The sequence below is a fragment of the Lepidothrix coronata genome, unplaced genomic scaffold (genome assembly GCF_001604755.1).
Source record: "Lepidothrix coronata isolate B3197 unplaced genomic scaffold, Lepidothrix_coronata-1.0 Scaffold18, whole genome shotgun sequence".
In the NCBI taxonomy this organism is placed as follows: Eukaryota; Metazoa; Chordata; class Aves; order Passeriformes; family Pipridae; genus Lepidothrix; species Lepidothrix coronata.
In genome coordinates, this window is record NW_016690198.1 from 4,846,798 (window position 1) to 4,861,665 (window position 14,868).

The 14,868-nt window shown below is 34.7% G+C and overlaps 1 protein-coding gene across 5 annotated transcripts in view; it reads left to right on the top strand.

Moving 5' to 3' along the window:
• Positions 1-14,868, top strand: part of DMXL1 (Dmx like 1) — a 78,084-nt gene that overhangs the window by 40,537 nt on the left and 22,679 nt on the right. For all 5 annotated transcript variants that reach the window (XM_017807288.1, XM_017807290.1, XM_017807289.1 and 2 more), the window contains 10 exons: positions 524-634; positions 1,924-2,093; positions 3,289-3,386; positions 4,094-4,259; positions 5,028-5,280; positions 6,907-7,997; positions 8,256-8,447; positions 9,689-9,765; positions 9,941-10,068; positions 11,532-11,780. In XM_017807288.1, coding sequence (XP_017662777.1) covers positions 524-634; positions 1,924-2,093; positions 3,289-3,386; positions 4,094-4,259; positions 5,028-5,280; positions 6,907-7,997; positions 8,256-8,447; positions 9,689-9,765; positions 9,941-10,068; positions 11,532-11,780 — 2,535 coding nt within the window. The remainder of the gene's footprint in view (positions 1-523; positions 635-1,923; positions 2,094-3,288; positions 3,387-4,093; positions 4,260-5,027; positions 5,281-6,906; positions 7,998-8,255; positions 8,448-9,688; positions 9,766-9,940; positions 10,069-11,531; positions 11,781-14,868) is intronic.

Below are 14,868 nucleotides of genomic sequence, written 5' to 3' on the forward strand. Positions count from 1 at the left end.
GAGTTTTTTCCTATTTTGGAATATTTTTGTGGCTTACAGTTTTATTTCATAGTATAGCCTGTATTATTTACTGTGCCATCACAGTATTTACTGTTTAACTAGAGTTTCAAGACTTAATGCTTTGATAGGAATCAAATTTTGTTTTTCTCACTGTTAATGCCACTGTTTATCCATCAGTCCACACACCATGATTATTTTTAGTTCACTTTTGAAGGGACAGCTTTCTTAATGATGAATATTTGTTGGACTATGTATTTCAGAGAAATTGAGAAATAAAGTTTGCAAGCGTTTTTTTAATATGATAACACTTTTTCTGTTTCTTGCATTGAAGAGAACAAAAAGCTTCAAAACTTTTTATATTTGAAATCTTCTTTTCCTTCCCTTGAAGGGAAGAATTGTGAATTAAGCTATTATATTTAAAAATCTAAAATGTTAGTAGTCACAAAATTGTATTTCTTCTATTAAGACACACAATAACTTCAAGTAGTTTCACTAAAGTGTATGTAAAAATATTTATTTCCAGGTGGAGAAACTCTTGACGAGTGTGGTTTAAAATTTTTATTGGCTGTTCGGCTTCACACGTTTCTGACAACTGCGCTTCCTCCTGTACATCGAGCTCAGCTGCTTCACCAAGGTAACTGATGTGTTTTCTTAGATGAGTTGGATTTTGGTGATGTACATATGACTGGTGTGCTGTTGACATACCTTCACAGAATCAATGGGTTAATGTATTGGGGTTTTTTTAAAAAAATTGTCCAATATGAATAAATGCCAGAGCAGAAAATGTCTGCTTTATTTTTGGTCTTGGAAATGAAGTAATTTCTTGTCTAACAAATTTTTAATTTTACTTTTTTTTCTGTTTCCCCAAATGAACTGACTTTTCTGTACTTCTGGTATCATATCATTCCAATAACCTTCTGCAGGAATAAGCAGTAGAAAGTAGTACATATTTACTTAGGTTTTTAGTGCCTATTGGGAAAAAAAGTATTTTACAGACTGCTTGGACTTTAAATATTTCTATATGCTTACTGTAATTATAGAGTGAACTATTTCAAATATGGGGGTTTTTGTATAATTTAACTGTTTTCATCCTGATATTGCAGGCAATGGAATGAGGTGGATTTCATTAGTCGTAATCAAATCTAAAGAACTGGCTGTGATTACTTTTTTAGCCATCATGACAGTTGATGGCATTTTCAGTCTCATGACTTGTCACCCCTCAGCTGAATCAGAGACTGGCATTTGGCCAAGATGCCACAGCAGAGTATTGCAGAGTTAGCTTTCTGATGAACTAATTTTAGTTGAGATACTTCTGCTTAGAAATCGATGAGAGTGAGAAGTGCCTCCAGGACACATGCAGAAGTGCAGTTCAGTGTGCATCTCTACAAAGAAGTGTCTGGCTGTCACTAGAGTTAGTTATCCATAACCAGCTATGTTGCTGCTTAATAAATGCTGTCTTCCGCCTGACATTTTTTTATTTCATGTTTTCTTTTGTATCTCTGTCCTCAAATGTGTTTTCTGCTCTGATTATCTGAAACTTTGCATTTTCAAATCCAAGTCAAAGTAGTGAACTTACCTTTCAAAACTTTGAAAAATGTAATCAGTACATTGTGCTTTGTATCATGGCTAATCTTAGTACCACCATTATCCATATAATTGATGTTTAGTAACTCAGTTCTTTTCAAACTTACGTAAAGAGTTGGCAGATGAAAAATTGTTTTCAGCTATATGATCTTTCTTTAATATGCAGTGCTAACAGATGTTCTTACATTTCTGTTGCCTCATCAGCAATGCACTTATAAATGCAAAATAAAGAGTTTGACTTTTCTTCCCTTCTCCCTCTCCCATCCCCTTGACTTCAGATTCTAGAATATTTTATTAATGGATGTCTTTTAATTTTTTTTTTAATGTGTTATTATGCAGGGTTATCTACTAGTCACTTTGCCTGGGCGTTTCATTCAGTAGCGGAAGAAGAACTGCTGAGTATGCTCCCTGCAGTACAGAAGGGAGATCCCACATGGTCAGAGCTCAGAGCTATGGGGATAGGATGGTGGGTTCGAAATATCCACAGCCTGCGAAAATGCATAGAAAAGGTAAACATAGCGTTCTGAAAAATAATTACCAAACTCTTTTCAAACAGCTGTCCTCTGGTGTTTACCTTCTATTTACGGGGTTTTAAAGTTTTAGATATATTAAATGTTTCTGAATGTTTCGTGCTGTATTTTTTGTATGTATAGTTTTTTATATGAGTATGAACATTTGTATTAAACTATTTTTTTTTAAGTACTTCAGATGTCAAATTCCACTGTGAAATACATTTTTTGCTTTTAGATATTCCATTTTGGAGGTGGTAATGTGCAGTGCTTATTGTGGATGCTCAAGATACAGATGGAGCATATAGTTGTTTTTAATAGCAAGATAGAGAAACAAGTTATGGAAAAAGGTTCTCCTTAGAAAGCTATCATAAGTGGGAACAATTTAGGTATTGTACATCTGTCTTGCAAATTGATTAATTTTCATGATAAACAAACCTTCTACTGTTTTATTTTGGCCTATGGGGTTTTCTGTGTGTTTGTTGGGGGTTTTGTTCATTTTCTTTATATTAAATATTTTAACCATCACAGATGTGGCAATAAGCCTAACCTCATTATCACTTGTTTTAAGCTCTTGGAAAAGCCAAGTGTGTTGAGCTAGAAAATGACATGCACAAGATACTTTGACTACAAAGCACGAAGTGGTAAAATGCATGTCTCTACTTTTTCTTTTCAATCTTTAGTAATTAATCTTCACTTTATAAAACTTAACTGCCTTGCATTAAAAAAATTCCAGGTATTCTGGGCCTGAGTTTCAGGTTATCTTACATAGGTCTTGGACTATTCTTGCTGCCACTTACCCCTTATTGCTTTCCAACCTTCAAAAGTAATCTCCTGTAAACAATTTTTCTCCTGTTGTGACTGGTCCCAGCCTGTTTTTCAAGACTTCATATGTCCTTTGATTACCAGAGCAACTAATAAATTAATTTTGCTATGATTTCAGGAACTGATTTCAGATACAGGGATTCCCATCTGATCTTCCAAATATCTTCTAGAACTGGAAGAGCATTAACTAAATGATGTGAAAAGGGCTCTTGTATCTTCACGTTTGCATCAGACTCATAATGAGAGGAGGGATCCTATATTAAAGAGTAGTTCCGAGCACTTTGGGGTATGGGATACCAGAAGCAACAAGAATCTCGTTTCAGATTTATTTAAATTTTGGTTGTTTTTTGCTGTTGAACTGTCTTCACAGGTGGCTAAAGCAGCGTTTCAGCGAAACAATGACCCACTTGACGCAGCCATTTTTTACCTCGCAATGAAGAAGAAGGCTGTTATCTGGGGATTATACAGGTAGGAAACATTCAAGCTGTTACATGGAGTTTCACACTGGTATAATTTTGGAAAAAAGGTTGAATGTGACAGTAATCCAAAAGAACACAAATATTACCATTGAAAGCTGAGATTTGATTGCTAAATTAGTCATTACAGTCGGTGAGTCATTTCTAAGCTTCTTATATTTACTGAAGTAATTTAGTTGCTATTTCTGAAGGTAGATGTTTCACATTCTAGTCTCAAAGCTACTGTAGTTTCAGTCACTGCTTAATTCTGTTTTACTTTTGAGGATTAGCAGTGTAGTGTAGTATATGATATGATATAGCATGATATATCTGTCTTTTAGAAAAGTGTTTTTTGTTATAAATTTCACCCTAAGTTTGGGGGACTGAATTATGTCTGTCTTTGAAACGGATGTTTCGTAATACACCGTTCACTGTTGCAAACCTCTTGAAAAGTAGTTTGCATTGTCACATACTCTTAAAAGCTCACCTGGGAAAAATGAGTTTTTTCAGAATTTTTATCAGGTTAATTGAAAATACCATTAGGTTTTGTATTCACTGACGTTTGTTATTTTTAAATATGAAACCTTCTCCCAGTGTAGTGACACTGTATTTTCTGTTGTAAAGATCTGTGTAAAATTATACTGGCATCTGAGGAAGTCAAGAACCATGATGCATCTAATAAAATGTATAATATTTTTATCAATTATGTTCAATATGCAGGTCCCAAAAAGATACTAAAATGACACAGTTTTTTGGAAACAACTTTACTGAGGACAGATGGCGTAAAGCTGCATTAAAAAATGCTTTTTCTCTGCTTGGCAAACAGCGTTTTGAACATTCTGCAGCATTTTTCTTGTTGGCAGGACACTTAAAAGATGCAGTGGAGGTAATAAAATGAACTGCTTTTTTATATTTAAGACTATTATATTGTCCCAAATGTACAAATACATGGAATGTGATTTGCATTTTGTGTTATTAGTATGGCCCCTGAAGCTTCTGATGCTTCTGGTTTGTGCTCTTCTTTCCCACTCTCTATCCCCCCAAATTAATGCCAAATACAAAACACTGATTTTTGCATTTTGATTCTTTTTTAGCTGTCATCTTAGTGATACTAAAAAGTCACATAATTAATTTCTCTGTTAATAACATATAATAATATATTATATTATTATTATAATACCTACAATTAAGGGCGTTACCTACCATTATCTTACTTTCAGATTGTCTGCTTAGTCCTTTATGAAGACGGCAGAGTTTTCATTAGGAAATTCGAGACCTGGCATTTTGGCAGTGATGTGTATTAGCTCCTAAAATCCCTTCACCAAACAAACAAAAAAAAAAGTATTTCCGGGATCTGTTTGAATTAAAAAGTTGTGAGGAAATTCATCTCTGATAATGAAGGATTTGTTCTCTTGAAGCCAATCAATTTCAAAGATCTGTTGTCATGTCACTTTAAGTGAAGAAATGCATATCAGATCTTGCATGTAATAGCTGGCTATGCCTATTCTGCATAGTTCCTGCTTGGTTTTTTTGGGGTTGATAGAATTACTTATTTTAGTCTGAACAGATTCATGTCAATTCCTGCCTTGTGATCATTTTAAAGAGAGAAGAAATTATGAAGTTTGATCTCTTGAATATATTTATTTTCAATTAGGTCTGCCTTGAAAAACTGCATGACATTCAGTTGGCTCTTGTAATATCAAGACTTTATGAGTCAGAGTTTGAAGTATCTAGTACTTATAAATCTGTACTACAGAAGAGAGTTTTGGGAAGTGCGTTTACTGGAAAAGAGAGCTCAGGAAACATACACTGTGACCCTTTTCTGCGAAGTATGGCATACTGGATTTTGGAAGATTATAGCAAGGCTCTTGATACTTTGATTAAACATTCTGTTGAAGATGAAGGAGGTAAGAATATAAGTATTTTATCTGTTAGATTGGTTTTAATTATTTGTTTCTTGAAGCATCATCTGAACAAAACCAGGTACCATGTAGTTCTTCACAGTGTTAGTAAATAGCTTGCTGTTTAATAACAGATACGGTGACTGTGTTGTCCTTATCTTGTGTCCCATGAATGGATACTTTGTTCTTTAAGTATATGAATATCAAGATAATGGGATGATCCTACAGTGATGCAGTTGTTTTTAAAGCAGCAGTTTAAAGATGAAGAGAGAAATTAACTTCATTAGTTAATTTGACTCCATCACAGCCTAAAAAGAAATTTCTGATTGCACAGTTACATAGGAGAGTCCAGAAGACAGGGTGTTTTGCAGCTTTTAATCATTGGAAAAATAGTTGAAAACATAAACTGCCAACAAAAAGATTTTGATATTTAGGATGGTACAAGGAGGCCCACGTGGTGCCTGAAATAGCATGTAGGTCTCCTAGAGCAATTAATTTCTATGTTCACTTGCTAATTTTATAAGCTTCTAAGAATCAATTGTGTTATTTCCGAAAGTTAGTGTTGTCAAGGAAGTTGAATGTTTCAAGTCCCTGGTAGTTACCATGCTAGCTGGTTTCAGTCCTGGCTACTGAGAGAAATTTGAGGGGAACAAATGAAGACTCAAATACTTATAGTTGTGTAATTACTTTTAAAAACTGATTTCAGTTGAAGTTACATGCCTCAGTATAATTTTGAGTAAATGAAGAGTATCGTGTTTGGTTTTTTCTGTCTTGGTCACATCTTTCTGTGTAAAGGAATTTTAAAATGTTACTAATTTTTCTGTGATCAGTTCAGTGGCTTGTTTGTCGTGTCTTGCTTTATTTTCTTACTTAAAAGGTGCTCTTTCATTTACCTTTTATCTGTCACTAGTTGTGCTGTAACTCCTGATGAAGGAGAGAGTAAGAGTCTGTCTTCTTCTCAGTTAACCTGGACTCTTTGAAAACTGAGTGACTCATCCTGTTTTGGTGCTCATATCTTTTAAGGGTTTTTCTTGTTGTGGACATGAAAGTAAAATGCATAGGTGTTGCACTGCTGTGTAATTCATTTATTTGTATGTCATACTGCTACCATTAAGTATAAATGTTACAGATTTCCTAGCTTTATGGTAAGTTTGTTTTTTTTTAAGATGTAGACAAAAAAAAAAAAAACTAATCCAAAATTTAAAAAAAAACCTTTAGCTAAAACTCTTTAGTAAAATGTGACATCTTATTGTCATTTAGAGGTAGATAGTTTAGAAATCTATACTGAATAGAAAAGTGATCTTGTTTGACTACAGCAAAACTGTCCTTGGTACAAGGAAAAGAAGTGGCATCTGTTTTAATTTAAAAAATCTTACTTGCTGTCCCACTCAAGCTTCTCTTTTTAGTAGTGTTTTGGTTTGGCAGTGTCCTCCCCACCAAAATATTCAAATTATAAAGATGCAAAGGAAGGTGGAAAGGGGGGATGCAGTGAAGTAAACAGTAGAACGAATGTATGAATTAGACAGTAGAATTAATATTAAGACCTTATAGCTTTCTGATGAACTCAGGATTTTGCAGATTGATGTTTCTTATGGAATGGTACATTTTCCTCATGCTGCAATCTCTTTTCAGGTGAAGGAGATGGTTCATCAGCTTGTAACCCTGCAGTGTTTAACTTCTATAACTACTTAAGAACACATCCGCTCTTGTTGAGACGTCATTTTGGCTCTTCTGATACATCTTCCACACACATATGCTTAACAGTAGAAAATGGATTAGCTGATAAAATCAACCTAGGTGAAAGACGGCTGTTCTTTACCACTGCATATGCTCATTTGAAAGCTGGTTGTCCTATGTTGGCCTTAGAAGTGTTATCAAAGATGCCTAAAGTTGTCAAGAGATCGAAGCCATTTTGTAGATCCCCTAGTTTAATGGATACCAGTAAAGATTTCTCACCATCTTCTCCAGTTAAAGAGTTTGAAACGAAAGACCAAGCTTCCAGTGTTGATTGGTCGCAGCCAGTATGGAATGGTCTCGGTTCATCTTCAGATTGTTCATCAGGAAAACATTCAAGTTCAACTCTTTCCTTCGACTGGAGTCAGCCAAGTCTGGTGTTCCAAGATGAACCCTTGCAACTACAGACAGACAGTGATGAAAATGATGAGAGTGAAGATTCCTCCCTGGTAATGAAAGAGCTAAGACCTCTGAAGAAAACTGAAAAATTGTGTGAAACAAGTTCTAGCTACACAGAATCTTTCAGTGTAGTTGATGACAAAGATGTTCTCAGTCCATCAGAAGATATCATTTCAGCACAGCTGAAGTTTAGAGCATGCCTGAAAATTCTTACTGTAGAGCTTCGTACACTGTCCACGGGTTATGAGGTAGATGGTGGGAAGTTGCGATATCAGCTTTATCAGTGGCTTGAGAGAGAAGTGGTAGCTCTTCAGAAGACCTGTGATTATAATGTTGAAGTGGAAGAGATACAGTCAGGAATTGGAGTGACACCAGAGGAAACCACATTATGTGAAAACACTGAAGATGCAGCTGACCAGCAAAAAAATGTGCTACGGAGAGAAGACTTTCAGAAAAGACGTCAGTGGCTTCTGAAGTACCAATCTCTCCTAAGAATGTTCCTTAGTTACTGTATACTTCATGGCTCACATGGTGGAGGCTTGGCATCTGTCAGAATGGAATTAATTCTGCTATTGCAGGAATCTCAGCAGGTATGTGGAGGAGCTTAGTTTGTTTTTTCTCTGCTTCAAGTTTGTAGGTTTATTTGAGTGTGTTTTGTATTATTGTTGAAGTTTTCCTACTATAGCATACACCTGTTTTATAACAAATGTAAATCTGTTTTTAACAGGTTATGTTTTCTGTAGGTGTTTGCTGTTGTTGTTATTTAGAATCCTTTCCCCTCTTTCAAAAATACTTATGTTCCATTTAAGAATACGTACTATCACTTTGCATTTCTTGCTTGTTTTTAGGAGCAGTCGGTACAGATGCCTTCCAGCCCTTCACCAGAGCAAAGTTCCATACCTCTCCTATTTGCTTGCACAGCTAGTGCCAAAACAGTGGTGGCTAATCCATTGCTACATCTTGGTAATTTAACTCATGATATATTACATGCTATAATAAACCTTGATTCACCGCCTCATCCAGATACTCAGAACAACAAGGTATGTATTTTTTTTATACGTTCTGTTGTTGTTGTCATTGTCTAATTTGCTAGTCGTGAATTTTTTTCTAACAGCGTGAAAACTTTCTCCTGTGCCTTCCTGTGACAAATAATAAAACTGTGAAACGTAATTATTTTCTCTAGTAATTATCTTGAGCTAAAGCGATGTCCACTGATTTATAAGTTGTTGTTGAGGTGCTGAGCATCTAGTTAAGCAACCTGAAGAAGATTAGCCTCTCAGAACTGGATATTTGTCCGAGATGACATCTGTTCTGGAAAACATGTTGTACTATACTATCAGCATCATATTTTTCTTATATATATGATTATAATTATTATATTTGACAATATGATCATTACTTCTGATAATTCCCAGACTGAAGTAAAATGAAAGTTTGAAGAATAAAAATTTATTATTGGCAAAGTGCAGTAAACTTTTTTGTGAAACAGTATATATGTTCATATAGTAAATATAGTATTTTTTAAAATTATATTTCTGTAAGATTTGTTCTATCTTTAACCTTTGACTGGAAGTGAAACTTAAAGTGTTAGGTTAAGTCTTTCCTAAAGTTTTATATGTGTCAGGTCCCAAATCATGTTTGCTTTTACTAGGGATTTCTAGAGAACACTTAAGATATTTGCTTGTTCGTTGGAGGGAACAAGCAAATAAATATTATAAACCCTTCATGTTTTAAAACAACCCTTTTGATCAGCAGATTCTAGTTTTTTATCTAAATGTGGTTTGTGATACCTTAAGAAAAGTATCAGCTACGTTAAAAATACTGATCAGTGCGATACTGAGTAAATTGTCTGTGTGTACAAGAGTTGTACAGGAATTGATCAAAAGCTAAGCTGCATTATTGTTTCATTCTGAAGCAAAGTCTTTGTATTCTGAGCCAACATATTGCTACTGTCTTAGGGTGTAATTACTTATGACTGTTGTGTAGAGGTTTATTACATTGCTGTTTATTCATTGAAAACATTTCAGCTACAGCTGAGCTTTGATATGGGTTGGTGGGGTAAGGGAATACTTCCCCATCCCTTTCATTCAAAATGAACTGATTTATCTGAAATAAATTCTGAAGTGAAATGTGTCTTTTTAAGTATGTGTTTATACCTTCTGTATTCAGTGCTTGTTTCACTTTACAAATCTGTACACATGTGTCATAGTTTGAGAAAGGCTATCATAGTAACCATTGCTCACTCTGACTGTAATATGTTCTATAAAACTTTGTCTTACAGATATATGTCATGCACACCTTAGCAGCGTCACTCTCCGCTTGCATCTACCAGTGTCTTTGTGATGGCCACAGCTACAGGTAAAGGTTAGGAAAAGTGCTTTTTAGAGAACCATTGACACACTGTCTCACTGTAGTGATCGTAATTGGTAGTGCACCAGAAGGCAGTGCTCACACTTGTCTCTGTCCAGAAAGAACTTTGAATAGTTGTAACCATAATATTTTTGTATAAATTTCTCACTTTCCTGTTTCACAGCTCATTTCAAGCAAATCAGTTCACTGGAACAGTGTATCAGACAGTCCTGTTAACTCAGCGCCATTCTTTAAGAACAGCAAGCTTAGAAGAAACAGTGACTCCAAATACATCACCTGCTCAGTGGCCAGGTATCTGGAGTTGATTTATTTCTTTCCTCTTAAGGAAAACCGAGTTATCTGGATCCACTCTAAGCGCATGTAGCTATGCTCTGGATTTTCTAGTAGTATTTATAACAGCTGTATGGTAAAGTTGGGTTCTTTGATTAAAATTTTGTCTTTTTTTTTTTTTTCAAAACCTCTAAGTTAATGCTTCTGGTTATTCACTAAGTCAAGTTGGCTCATATTGCTTTCTCTTGCTAAAAATGTTAGTGGGGGTTCTAGTGAAGGGCAAGTAAATGGGAAGTAAGGTGAAGTCATGTCCTGTGTTCTACTTGCTCCTCCTGGAGGCAACAAATCAGTCGCACCAGTATTGTACTTCCTTACTCCTGAAAAGCTGTCTTAGTTTGTGCTCCAACTCAGACTTTTGAACTAATTGAACTTATTGAAAATGAGAAGTTTATAACAAATTAAGTTTTTCTGTAGTTCTAAAATCCATGTTAGATTTCAGGTAATTCTTAAAGTATGTTAGTGAAGCTCTACTAGGGAGCTACATTAGAGGGAGTGTTAGCAATGTAATATATGCATATGTACACATACATACATATATATATGTGTGAGCTTCAATTTACATCACTAACTTTACTGTAAGTATAACCAAGAAATATGCTTACTTATTATGGGATTTGTTTTTTAAATCAGAAAATTTCACACTAAAAATATTTTTGGAGAGCCTCAAGCAGTCTTTGTGTTTGATGCCATGCTGTTTTTTCTTTTCTGCAAAATGTTCTGACACTAAATCTACAAATTTTAGAGAGAAATCAGATTGTCATCTGTTTTCTCCTTATTTCATTAGTTGCAGAGTTAAATTTCTGATGAACGGAACATGGAATTGTTAGCAGTTTTTCTTATAAGTAACATTACCTTGAACTGATATCTCTGTTTTTTTAATAGATTCACATGCTCTATGAGCAAATTAGAGAGGATGACAAAAAAGCAGAATTATTTGGCCACCACTATTTGCACTTTCACTTATGTGCACAGTGTTACAGTTGAAGCCACATCTGAAACAACAGCTTTTTGTGGGAGCATCAAAACACAAGATACTCAGTACTTGAGTGAAGGAACACTTGGCAGACAGTGTCTAGTTAAAGTTGATGCTCATGATTTTTGATTGGTTTTACCACTGTAAAGTGAGAAGACATAATTTCAACTTACAGTGTTATGCTGTAGTTATAATAACTGAAAAATTGTTATGCATTTCTTTAACTGTTAGTCCAAAACATAAAGCTGAAAAGCTATAATGAATTGTTAAAAATAAAAAGTATACCTCTTTCTCCTGGAGTGTTCAGTTTCATCTAAAAGTTGGAATCTTTTTACACTAGAAATTACTAAATAACATAGGTTGCCAGTCAAAATACCCTTGATAATCTAGAGTATGCTCACAAACACATATATGTGCTTTCTTAAGGAATGTATTTATTTTATGTAAACAGGAATGACAGCTCTAATACGTCTCTTGAATTCTGCTGGTGAGGAAGCCCAGCCAGGTCTCACAGTTTTACTTTGTGAAATTCTAACTGCGGTCTATCTAAGCCTGTTCATCCATGGCCTTGCAACACATTCTAGCAACGAGTTGTATAGAATTATAGCTCATCCACTGAACGACAAAATGTGGTCTGCTGTCTTTGGAGGAGGAGCTCATACACCCAGCAGAGGACAACAGCAATTAAAGACAAAAACTGGTTAGTTCTCTTGTTTGACTTATATTGTCTTCTGGGATTTTTAAGAAAATTATGTGACTGCTGAAAGCTTAGGAGTAATTACTTTAAGTAGTTTGTGTTCAGTAAGAATTCAGTGTGGTTTTAGGTCCACACAGAAAAACAAGGATCTAAAATTATTGGCATAGATATTGGGTAGAAGTAGTGAGCAGAAGTGAATGCTAGTAAAATAAGATTTCCAAGTAGCACAGTTGCTGTAATGTGGGGGAGTTAAGTTGATCTTAAAGAGAAAGTTTCCAGTACTGTTACAACCATTTTTTTTTATGTTAATTTTAAAGCTTTCCAGTTCTCTCATAACAGGTGTATATTCCCATTTTACAAATACAGTATGTTTTCTCTCTTTGACAGGTAGGCACTTCCCAATGCCTAGCCCACATCAGGTAGTAGTGTTCTCCATGGAATGCGTGGGGTTTTCCAAATCCCTTACCTCCTTCAGTACTCATAGTCCTGCCAAATCTTCAGGCAAGATAATAGATTTAGTACTAGGCCTCTACATGCAGTTTGCTATGCGTGGGGCTTTTTTGCATATGCAGAAAGACAGAAAACCTTCTGTTTGCAAGCCATGACATCAAAATTTAAAGTTTTGTAATTAAAGCAGCAGTTGAATTGGGCCTTTTTTAAAAAGAAAATTGCCAATGCTGTTGTAGTCTTCCTACTAATTCTTCATTTGAAATTAATATTAAATATAAAATTATTTTGACCATGGTTTGAAAGGATCAGAAGTGTTTCATATCTTTGGAGAGCTGCTTGTTTGGCTTTTTGAATATAAGCATTATTATGCATGTGGATTTCTAAGTGTTCATTCTATACATTACAAATGTAAGGTGTCTTTTTGATATTCAAATTTGATATTCAGAGAACCTTTTAGGAAAGTAAACATTCTTGAAGTTTTAAAGTCAGATGATGATAAATTTTGCTGAAGTCCAGAATTAACTCCTGTAATATTTTTCTCTTTGGTACAGTTTTGTGCATTTTAATTTAGTACTATAAAACCAAGAGCAAAAATACTGCAGATTATGTGATTTTTTTTTAAAGGAAGATTTTCTAAAGATAAATTTACTTGTTGGCTTTGTACATCACTTCTAAAGACACATGTAGAGAGATAAAATACAAGTTTATATAATTTTTGTTATTTTTGTTATTGATATTAGATGTATGTTACATATAAAAATGCCTTACCTTGTATTTAAGAAAAACTGTAAATGTGATCTGTTTAAATACCATCTTTATCAGACTTCCGGGAAAGTATTTTCAGAGTAGAGGTCTTTAATCAAAAAGGAGCTCTTATTCCAGATCTGATCAATTTTTTCTGTGGTATTGAACAAGTATTTCTCAGTATCACTTCGGTAAGGTAAATATGTCTGCCATTACAGAACTGTTAGAAGCCATAACTTCTTTCGTTGACAATTCTGTTTCCTAGATGTTGGTAACTATGTATACTAGGGTGTGTTAATACTGCTGCTACCACTGCTTTAAAATGATAAATGTTTTTACATAGAAGTGTGTTCTGAAACATATACTAAATGCCTGTCTGCTGTATGTTTTTCTTAAAGATGAATGCTGGCTGTCTGATTACAGATTTAGTAGAACTATTGCTGCAAGAATCAAGAAGCTCAAACTGAAAGTTTCTGGGAAGAAGGGACCTCTTTAAATACTAGTTTGTAGGGATAATCAAACACTGAAAAAAGGGTCTAGAGGGATTGCAAAGTCTTCTTCTTTAGAGTTACTCAAAAGCTTGAACAAATGCCATCAATTAAGTTAGCCCTGTCCTGAGCAAGGGGTTGGACCAGGCATCTTCCAACCGATGTAATTCTAGGATTCTGTAGGTTATTATTCGTTTTTAATATGTGTTTATGTAGAGCAAATTTGGGGGAAAAAATTCTTGGAGAAATATCTTTCTCTGTCACTTTTAAAAAAATGGTGGAAGAAGAAAGAAAAAAAAGTAGACCCCCAGAAATAGACGCCCAGTGAAGCAGAGCAGTAGGATTCAAATCAGCTATATTTTTATGCCTTTACGGTCATTTCTTAATTTTTCTTCTGACACCCAGAAACAAATTCTGATAAGTGCCTGGAATGCTTGTTCAGGTCAAGCATGGCATGTTCTTCCATAGTATTATTTAGATGTTTTTATAGCTCCTCATTTGGTTATGCATAACTAGACTCCTTTCTCTTATGTTTACTTTTAGATTTTTGTGAAATGTTTCCACTCTCAAATGGAGATTAAAAGCCAAAAATTTTTAACACTAAAAATTCTGATGTAATACTATATGTCCTACATTTAAAGTTGGGCTTCAGATGTAGAAAATCAAAAATCTAAAAATACTTAACTATTCAGACAAGTTATTTTTCTCCACTGATTGTCCTAAGTTTTAACACAAATATAATTTCTGAGTACTTTGATAGGGAGAAATGATGACGTGTCAGCTCTTACTATGTTGAGTTCTGCCTGACACGCCAGAGGTTTTGACAAACAGATGCCTAGATAATGAGGATGTGCACATAAAACTTGTCCATAGGATATTCAGTTCTGCTGTCACTCTTACTTACATCTTTATCTTGTTTGATCCTCTGAATTAATTCATAGCTCTTGCTTACTCTTCACAAACCATTATTCCTGTTCTCTTAGAAAACAAATTGTCATTAGAGATCTTACAAATGTCTGACTTAGAGTAACAGGTCATGTAAGTCAAGTTTTTCTTAGGTCATTGTAAAGAAGGAAAAAAATCCAAACAAACAAAAAGCCCCCAACAAAACAAAACACCCCACTCCTTAGAACTTTTGCATTTATGTGCTTGCTTTACTTACTGTGAGGTAGGTTTCATCACAAATCTAAAACAAAACAACACAAACTGAACTTGCATTAGAAGTGCTTCAGATTAGATCAAGCAGTGCTGTGTTACTGCACTCAAGTTCACCAGCAAGTCAGAAATAGTAAAAAGCCTTAGCGTTTAGACATTATCTTCAGGAATTGCTTAATCTCAGAATAGATGAAAGAATACAGGTTCCTCAAGTTTTAAAACCTTCCAGCTTATGTAAGGTAACAGCCATGCCA